General features: G+C 36.6%; 1 protein-coding gene across 1 annotated transcript; it reads left to right on the top strand.

Moving 5' to 3' along the window:
* Positions 1 to 245: 245 nt before the first annotated feature.
* Positions 246 to 9,593, top strand: LOC116220870. The gene is made up of 5 exons (XM_031569832.2): positions 246 to 526; positions 6,328 to 6,916; positions 7,136 to 7,420; positions 7,578 to 7,965; positions 9,563 to 9,593. Exons 2-5 carry the CDS (start codon positions 6,877 to 6,879, stop codon positions 9,591 to 9,593), a joined length of 744 nt encoding a protein of 247 aa, XP_031425692.1. The 5' UTR covers positions 246 to 526; positions 6,328 to 6,876.
* The last annotated feature ends 850 nt before the right edge of the window (positions 9,594 to 10,443 follow it).

The raw sequence follows: 10,443 nt of genomic DNA, 5'->3' as shown, positions 1-10,443 counted from the left end.
AAGGTAATCGCCAAAGACATAAAAGCAGTATATATACTGTATACTAAAGATATAAGAAAGTGAAAACAAACCTATAAAAGGCGAAAATATTTGCAGGCCAAATCAAAAGTATTCATACGATGGAAATCGAAAGGATAAAAGTAATTTTGAAATAAAGAACATTTAAAAATAAGAGTAATTAAAATGGAAACAGTGAGAAATATATTAAATCCCCTAAAGGATTGTTCCCGATCAAATAACTTGCAGGTGTGGAAATCTCTTCCGCAGCCTAAACGAAAGTCAAATTCAGGTGCCCGTTCAGGAAGCACGACAATTGCAATGACAAAGCACTATTGGCCTATGTACTTTTGAATTTAGGTTTTTACCGAGGCCAGGGCTAGACACGAAATATCAGATATTTATGTCACGTTCTTTCTTTAAGGCGATTTATGGGAAACGTACTAATTGCCAGATAGTAGCTTATTCCAGGCTGTTAGAAAAATGACACTTAGGCTATCAGCGGTGGAAGCATATATTTTGACATCAGGTGAGTTATAAGATGGCGAATGGTGAATTTCTCGGGGTGTTGCAAAGGGGATTTATTGGCGCTGTTGTGGCATGCCAGGCAGTGTAGATGTTTGAGAGGTAGACAATAAAGTGTGACTTTTTTTCAGACGGCCTAAAATGTAACTATGCCCTTGTTGCTTAGGATATGTCAATTTGAAATATTTGTCTTGTAAATGGAAAGTGAAAGGAAAGAATGTTTTTTTTTTAATAGTTTCTTTTTCCAAATGTGAGGTGCTAGAGTCACAGCGATATAAGAGCAGAATTAATGGTGTGTTTGACTGGTCTTATCATAGACATATATACATAGACGCCGCATCTGCCTTTGGGTCGTACGTCAACGCCGACTCAGTGAAATCGGTTGAGAAATGTAAACGCTATAGTGCGTTTTATCCAGAAAAACCGCAGCTCCACCGTTTACTTGCGTTTGTTTACAGGCCAGTTTTCACCTCTCCAATATGGCAGCGACGTTGAAATATCGCAGCAACGGGCCGTAGCAGTCAATGCGGCGTCAATGTCTATGGGTCTTATGCCCAAAATGTCCCTGACACTTCTAGCCTGAATGCTGCTCCACACTGTAAGCCCCAATAAGTTGGGTTTACTTAAAAAATTTGAGGAAAGTGGTTGCCTTAAAAACATAGAGTAATGTTTAATGAAAACTTGAGTACATTTAACTTAAAATCTATTGCAATATCAACTGCTTTGCATAGTGACTACACTTAAAGCATTAAGTTCAATGAACATTAAAATTCCAAGTTGATTCAACTTAAAATATATTGCAATACACTAAGCCCAGATAAGTTGAGTTTACTTAAAAAAATTGAGGAAAGTGGTTGGCTTAAAAACATCAAGTAATGTGTAATGAAAACTTGAGTACATTTAACTTAAAATCTATTGCAATATCAACTGCTTTGCATAGTGATTAAACTTAAAGCATTAAGTTCAATACACTTAATTCCGAAGTTGATTTCACTTAAAATAAAATCGCTAAAAAAATCGCTTTGCATAATTACTACACTTAAGTGTGTAAGTTCAATGCACTTAATTACAAGTTCAAAATGACAAGTGTTTTATTTCACTTTTATTTCAACACTTTTTAGAAAACCAAAAATACAAAAACGTAAAAAATAAATAAAAAAATAAACGTTTTTTTTTTATTATTGCAACCAGTTAGCACCTACTCGCAAGCTTGCATCTTGTGGCAGCTTGCATTTCCCCAAATTAAGCATAACCTGAACGTACACAGACATTCCTGATATAAACATGGAAAAGGCTCTGTTCTTGCTTAACTTCCATGTTTTAGTCTATAATGTTTAAATAGCTGTGCTCTCTTTTCACAGCTATGAGGACAGTACTTGCACTTCCAAAACATTGTAAAAAAACAAGAGGAGCGTTTCAATTAAACATGCTCCGCATTCAAGTTGTGACCACGTTAGGTTTACCACGGCTGATTTGTAGTTTGTTTTTTTGCCAAATTAATTACAGACCTAATTTACTTAATGCTTTTCAGCTGTCAAGAGCATTCACATTCCCACAATGCACTCTGGTCATGACTAAAACTCAGTAATTGAAAGCCGCTTAACTTAAGTTAACATTTAGGTTATTCACTCATTCGACTTTATCTACAAAGTAGTAGAATATACTTAGAATATTTTAGTAATGTCATCACACTTAGTAGAATATACTTAACATTTGGTAGTAATATCATAAAACTTAAATTCTTTAAGTGAATAAAACTCAGTAATTGAAAGCCACTTAACTTAAGTTAACACTTATGTTTACTCATTCAACTATATCTACAAAGTACTTAGAATTTTGTAGTAATGTCATCACACTTAGTAGAATATACTTAACATTTAGTAGTAATGTCATAAACTTAAATTCTTTAAGTGAAACAAACTCAGTAATTTAAAGCCATTTCACTTAAAGTTATTCACACATTCGACTATATCTACAAATTGGTAGAATATACTTAGAAACTTGTAGTAATGTCATCACACTTAGTAGAATATACTTAACATTTAGTAGTAATGTCATAAACTTAAATTCTTTAAGTGAAACAAACTCAGTAATTTAAAGCCATTTCACTTAAAGTCATTCACACATTCGACTATATCTACAAATTGGTAGAATATACTTAGAAACGTGTAGTAATGTCATCACACTTAGTAGAATATACTTAACATTTAGTAGTAATGTCATAAACTTAAATTCTTTAAGTGAAACAAACTCAGTAATTTAAAGCCATTTCACTTAAAGTCATTCACACATTCGACTATACTATAAATTGGTAGAATATACTTAGAAACTTGTAGTAATGTCATCACACTTAGTAGAATATACTTAACATTTAGTACTAATGTCATAAAACTTAATATTTTTAAGTGCACTGTAATTAAATTGTTTAAGTACAGTAGACTTGATAAGAAATTGGGGCTAACAGTGCATGTCTGGTCAAACCGGCTTCCTTCTCCACTGAATCTTTTTCAGCGTTTACTAGGAAAAACTAAGGAATATGTATGACATCTTAGCTTAGCATATACTGTATGCTGGTGGGACGAGAAGACTCAGGTCCTGCTCCAGTATGCCCTCCCTGTCTGCATGGTCAACTTGTGGCAGAGGATGATTCCGGCAGGCAGGACACAAATGATTGTGTGTTCTAGGTGCATTTCTTAGACTGATTGAATAATACCATCAGTGGCGGTTCTACATGGAATTACGCCCCGGCGAAACCCCCTCTGAGCGCCCGCCCGCCGAAAAAAAAGAATCGTATTTATTTTTTATTATAACAATATAAGTGAAAGACAAACTTAAATGTATCAATTGCACAAATCCTTCAATAGAACATTTCAATAACACACTTAAGAGAATCAATGCACAAATCATGGACATTAATGTTAGCTAACCAGCTCTCTGCAAGTTAGGTTGTGCAAGCACCCAACATGCATTATGGTTTAGTTGAGTTAGCTAATCGTGGCTAACGGGATTTCGCTAACGCTGGCTAGTATAGTTGTGTCAAAAGGAAATATATGGTCTAACCAGCTAGCTATCGACCTGTTCATTATTAAGATTATACTAGTACTCTGTATGCTGTTATATTCTGTTAGTTGTGGCTAGCGGGACTTCGCTAACACTTTAGCCTAGTGTCAGATGAATGAACATGTTCATACCCTACACTGTTAGCCCCAATTTCTTATCAAGTCTACTGTACTTAAACAATTTAATTACAGTGCACTTAAAAATATTAAGTTTTATGACATTACTACTAAATGTTAAGTATATTCTACTAAGTGTGATGACATTACTACAAGTTTCTAAGTATATTCTACCAATTTGTAGATATAGTCGAATGTGTGAATAACTTTAAGTGAAATGGCTTTAAATTACTGAGTTTGTTTCACTTAAAGAATTTAAGTTTATGACATTACTACTAAATGTTAAGTATATTCTACTAAGTGTGATGACATTACTACAAAATTCTAAGTACTTTGTAGATATAGTTGAATGAGTAAACATAAGTGTTAACTTAAGTTAAGTGGCTTTCAATTACTGAGTTTTATTCACTTAAAGAATTTAAGTTTTATGATATTACTACCAAATGTTAAGTATATTCTACTAAGTGTGATGACATTACTAAAATATTCTAAGTATATTCTACTACTTTGTAGATAAAGTCGAATGAGTGAATAACCTAAATGTTAACTTAAGTTAAGCGGCTTTCAATTACTGAGTTTTAGTCATGACCAGAGTGCATTGTGGGAATGTGAATGCTCTTGACAGCTGAAAAGCATTAAGTAAATTAGGTCTGTAATTAATTTGGCAAAAAAACAAACTACAAATCAGCCGTGGTAAACCTAACGTGGTCACAACTTGAATGCGGAGCATGTTTAATTGAAACGCTCCTCTTGTTTTTTTACAATGTTTTGGAAGTGCAAGTACTGTCCTCATAGCTGTGAAAAGAGAGCACAGCTATTTAAACATTATAGACTAAAACATGGAAGTTAAGCAAGAACAGAGCCTTTTCCATGTTTATATCAGGAATGTCTGTGTACGTTCAGGTTATGCTTAATTTGGGGAAATGCAAGCTGCCACAAGATGCAAGCTTGCGAGTAGGTGCTAACTGGTTGCAATAATAAAAAAAAAACGTTTATTTTTTTATTTATTTTTTACGTTTTTGTATTTTTGGTTTTCTAAAAAGTGTTGAAATAAAAGTGAAATAAAACACTTGTCATTTTGAACTTGTAATTAAGTGCATTGAACTTACACACTTAAGTGTAGTAATTATGCAAAGCGATTTTTTTAGCGATTTTATTTTAAGTGAAATCAACTTCGGAATTAAGTGTATTGAACTTAATGCTTTAAGTTTAATCACTATGCAAAGCAGTTGATATTGCAATAGATTTTAAGTTAAATGTACTCAAGTTTTCATTACACATTACTTGATGTTTTTAAGCCAACCACTTTCCTCAATTTTTTTAAGTAAACTCAACTTATCTGGGCTTAGTGTATTGCAATATATTTTAAGTTGAATCAACTTGGAATTTTAATGTTCATTGAACTTAATGCTTTAAGTGTAGTCACTATGCAAAGCAGTTGATATTGCAATAGATTTTAAGTTAAATGTACTCAAGTTTTCATTAAACATTACTCTATGTTTTTAAGGCAACCACTTTCCTCAAATTTTTTAAGTAAACCCAACTTATTGGGGCTTACAGTGTATGGTCAAATCAGCTAGCTAACGCTAGCTAGCAAACAATTCTGTTGGTGCTCAACATTAGCTGGTTGCCTTAATAGGAATTTAGGTCAAAATACACTTGCCTGAAAAAAACATTTTTACCTTGTCCACTTAAGCATCCTTCAATAGTTATCTTGATAATGTAATAGACTACTCTGTTAAAGATGTTTAATTTCCCTCGGGATAAATAAAGTATCTATCTATCTATCTATATCTATCTATCTATACTCTGCTAACTACGTACTACCTTCACCAGTTGGATACGTTGAAGCAGTCAGTGGTCTTCTTCCACCAATTCACCTTGACCTTGGTGACCACATAATCGTTCTGTATTACCTATTTGTATTAGCCATTTCACACAATTCAGAAAAACGAAAACGTGCAGGAATTATAGGCCTGTAATTATAATGTTATGAATGTGCGTTATTTGGAAGAAAGTAGAGGTGTGACTGCTATACAGTGGATCCCCCGTTCCCCCCTTGTCCGTTCCATTTGGGAGACCCAGAGGTGAACTGTCCCCCGCGCCCCCTCCCCTTCCCCCTTCTCCCTTCTCACTCAGGATCTGTCCACGGCACCTTCTTAGCGAGCAGAGGCGCCTGCAGCTGCAGGGGGCGCCAATTTGCCAATTCCACACACAGTGATATGAGATAATAGAAAACCGCTTCGCGGCCCAGATGATTTTTTTTTAAGTGCTCTTGCCGCCCCCCACGTCTTATGAAAAAGTGCCGCCCCGGGCGGCTGCCCGGGTCGCCCGTGCCTAAAACCGCCCCTGAATACCATGAATATTATATTTACCATTCATGCCGTATTTCCATATAGTATGTCAACTAATATCCTCACTGATATGTAGTTTATAACATTTCTTTCATTTCAGGTTAATGTCTGACATTATAGGTGATAGTGTTCCAATTTGTCCGACATTTGTGCTGTTTTGGTAATACGTACTCTACTACAAGTGTGATCAGTTAATATGTAACTGATATGTTACTCAAGTTGTGCCTTTGAAACTTGCATGCTGGACGTCCATGATGAGTATTTCCTGTCTTTAGGAGTTTGGAGTGGATCATTCTGACTCTCACGTAAGTCTGCTGGACTACCAGAGGGATTTGGACTCCATGATCATCATCTTCACGTGTAAGCATCATTGTCTTCCTCTTCTTAAGTATTGTCAGGCACTCTAGTAGAGTCACTTCTAGTTATGGTTGTCTTCACACTACCATCTTTCACTTAGTCTGTTCATCACCACTTTGGAAATGAAAAACAGCTTTGTTTATGATGGCGTCAATATGCAGTCAGCTAAGTGGGGCATTCCCAGCCCCAGTTCTTTACTGTAAACATAATGGTTGTTAAAAAAACACTTGTGTGTTCTTTGAGTATGGCTACAATGATCTGGCATCCTAGAATCAGGAATATAGCACTCTGGTCATGGGTATAATTATGAATCACCAATCACCAATAACAATAGAAAATGTGATAACAGAGCCTCAATGTTGTCAGTCTGTATTGATTAATTATTACATATTAGACATAATGTGATAAAGAAGTGATCATACGGTATGGTAATGTTTGTTTACAGGCAAGACCCCCTTTAGTTGCTCATGGAGTGGATGCTGGTGTGCTGCTTATGGATCTATTTAGGTCAGTGCAAAATCTTGCAAGTAATATTTTCATATAGATATATATATATAGAAGCAAACAAGCATGTAAAAATGAAGTGACAATCTTAATATTTTGAAAGTATGGGTTAAGGAATAGCATGTGCATCTATGCAACAGATAACAGAAATTAACAAGAAAAACAAAACATATAGTATTTATTTGTTTTTAAAGTAAGCATCTGACTTTTGTAACAACCCAGGCACTGCTGCTGCTCTTGTGAAAAAGCAAGTGCAGATTGGGGACCATGTCACACTTGACTGTGACATAAATGTGAAGAACAATGGTCATTATGAGATTGAGTGGAGAACTCTCGACCGCATGGTGGCCAAATCTGTCAACGGAATCCTCACCCCAGGCTGTGGGTTTAAGGACAGATTGTATCTTGATGGTGTATCCCTCACCATAACACACACTCAGTACGATGATCATGGTCAATATGAATGCTGGTATGACGGACATCAGAAATCTTGGTCATTGCAGATAGGTATGCCTATTTCACAAACAACCAAATTGAAGTTCAACATCTTATAATATGATATAATATATGATATGATTTAACATCATAAGATACATCTATCGCATCCTGTCTTTTAGTGGCATTTCAACATTTAATTTTCTTCTGTTTTACATCTTTTTTTTAGACATTCACAACAATCTTACAACAACTGTTGGACAGCCTGTCTGGATTCCCTGTTATGAAAAACTAAAAAAGTGCAGTAAAGACGGAAGGGCAAATGAAATATCTTTTGAATGGTGGAAAGACAAAAACCCTGTGCCTGTATTTCAGATGGAGAAGGGTGCAAGAGTTGCAAAGGGGAGAGCAGAGGAGTCACCTGATGTAAAACAGGGAAATTTCTCTCTTGTCTTTCACAAGGCATATTTTTCTGACAGTGGGACCTACCGGTGCAGTGAGCAGGAGGAGAGTACTATTCTTCGGATGAAAGGTAAGTTTACAGAATTCCAAATTCAAAATATCGGAGAGAGTTTGTCCCCCTCCCCCCCAGACTCGAAGCTCATGCGGGTTGCCAGGTTGAGGACACTGAACCTACACAAACAAGCGCAAAACCAGCTCAACATTAAAGTGGCATTATGCAGTAATTGTACTTCAGGGTTAGGGTTAGGATAAGCAGTTTTACCTTAAAATAACAGCTTAAAAAAAAATTCGGCGCTACCATGACTTTTATTATGGAGAATTGCTTCCGTGCCGTTGCCATACCAGGGTCCGTAGGCCTATTACTGGGTTATGTAGGTTTGGCTGAAGCCGCCCGGTTTCTACTGTCTGCCGAACTATTAAGTAGCTTATTTGCCGTCTTGCTTTGTCTTGTGTTGCACTTGCTTGATGTTTGACTGTGTTAGGACAGTTGTTGACTAACTAGTTTGTCATAGTGTCAAAGTAAGCACATTTCAAGAGGTTTCGCTAGTTTTAGGCGCTAGCATCTCGTTAGCGATTAGCAATTGTTCCGTTATGCTGCTTTAAACCTCATTAATGGTGAAAGATCTCGCTGTCCTCCGTCGAATTCGTCGGATGCCCACGCTTGGTTCAAGTTAGCTTGTTCAGGAATAACAGACTTGTAGAAGACGGCTTAGCGAAAGAATGTGTTTTATTCAGCCGCTAGCCACGGTCAGCTCGGCGCAGCACGAGCATGCGCTAGGCACGTCTGCTCACGGCTTGGTCTCCTTGCTTCATCTTCTCAAAACATTACAGAGATGTACATACCTTTATATTGTATAATTAACATATGTGTGAAGGGGAGTGAATGGGTGTGTCTGGAGGTCAGGGGGTAAGTCTAGTTTGACCAAGGGCCATAGTCAGGTATGGCCATATAGATGCTAATGCCTTGTGGCCTCGACCATCCTGTCGTGGCTGTAGACAAAAGCCAGCTAATGTTTCTAGCTCCAAGACACACAAAAGCCAGGAACCATGTCTGATGGCTCATCAACATAGACAAAAGTCCAGGGGCCACCTTGATGGTTGTGACCTGGTGCTATGTCAACTAACCTTTGGGGGTTGTTTACACAGAACGTGTACAATGTGAAGTTATGCACACCACCTAAATCTAACAATGGTAAGCGATGACGAGAGTGGGGGTTTTCTTACAGAATTACTCTCACCATGATACATGCATCTTGATATGGTGTTGTCATATGTCATTCTACTTTCTGCATGTTAAATACTAGATATTGGGTTGTCATATGTCATTCTACTTTTTTGCATGTTAAAGAACAACTCCACTATCCAAAAGCAGTTGTAGGGAAAGTATCAGTGCATTTGGTTATAGAGCACATTTTTTACAGATCTTAAACCAGAATGATTAGAATAGGAAACTCAGGCACTATGTTACCCGATGAACTGTATTATGATGTTCGAGCTTCGGATGGTCTAGGTTCGACACTGTCAGAGCAAACATGATCAATTCAATGTGCAGATTACTACCTCCCTAAAGAGATCAATCAATCAATAAATAAAAAAATCTGGACCTGATCAATGTTTTACCATTTGGACATTTCAAATGATGAAAACAATCTAAACTATGTATTTCATGTGTGTAAAGACCATGCTTTATAGAATGCATTATTTCTTAAGGGGAATTTCCTGACAGTACCATATTGTGACTCTTTTTTTCAGTTCACAAGGTGGAAGTCAACGTTTCTATTGAGCAGTCTCTCTCCCTTCACCTTTACACAGTCGATCCTGTTGAGGTGTATTTCCAAAAGGATAATTCCAACTATCCTGTCCGTCTTTGTGGACCTGATCATCAATGCTTGCAGAACTGGGAATACAACAACAATACACAAACAATTGAGTTGGATGCTGTAAAGAGGGAACATTTAGGGATATACACTGTGAAAGATATACAGAAAAAGTGTGTGTTCTGCAAATACATTTTGATATCTCTTCCTAACTTTGTATCTACTGAGTCTCGTGTTGTGTACATACGCATAGGGTTTTGCTTGCTCTTTTTTGTTATTGTATGCGCCATCATCTGTAAAAAACTAAAATATTGTAAAAGTAGGGTTAAATACATGTCCTGTCCTGTGGGCAACAGTGGTACAGGAGGTAGAGAAGTCGTTTAGTAATCAGAAGGTTGCTAGTTCGATTCCTCACAGTCGAGGCGTCCTTGAGCAAGACACTTGGGGTAAATGCTCCTTATGTGCAGTGTGCCATCTGTGTAGATGTAAAATGAATATACATCCTTGTAAGATGCTTTGGATAAAAGCGTCTGCTAAATATGTAAATGGTCAATAAAGTGTAGAAGCAGCATTTATAGATGTGGTACTGTTTCTTAGTTGTATATGTGTATACTGTTTGACAGTGTGTCTGTTTTGTTCTGGTTGGGAGTTGCAGGAAAATATATGTTTTGTTACAATGTCAGTTTCATGTTCTATTGTGTTATGGTTCGTGCACATCGAGAAGTGTTTTCATTTCAAGCTGTCATTTTATGAATCTGAGCTCTGTCAATTCGCGTGACCCGTAAACTATAAATAAAGACATACTCAACTCACGAC

The sequence above is a fragment of the Clupea harengus genome, chromosome 6 (genome assembly GCF_900700415.2).
Source record: "Clupea harengus chromosome 6, Ch_v2.0.2, whole genome shotgun sequence".
Lineage (NCBI taxonomy): Eukaryota > Metazoa > Chordata > Actinopteri > Clupeiformes > Clupeidae > Clupea > Clupea harengus.
The sequence above is the reverse complement of the archived record's forward strand: the minus strand, read 5'-3'. Positions and strand labels throughout refer to the sequence as shown.

Coding starts and splice junctions, on each gene's coding strand:
- LOC116220870 (XM_031569832.2), top strand. CDS start 6,877: ATGGAGTGGATGCTGGTGTGCTGCTTATGGATCTATTTAG. Junction 7,421..7,577: donor ATCTTGGTCATTGCAGATAG/GTATGCCTATTT, acceptor TCTTTTTTTTAG/ACATTCACAACAATCTTACA. Junction 7,966..9,562: donor AAGCTCATGCGGGTTGCCAG/GTTGAGGACACT, acceptor TCTTTTTTTCAG/TTCACAAGGTGGAAGTCAAC.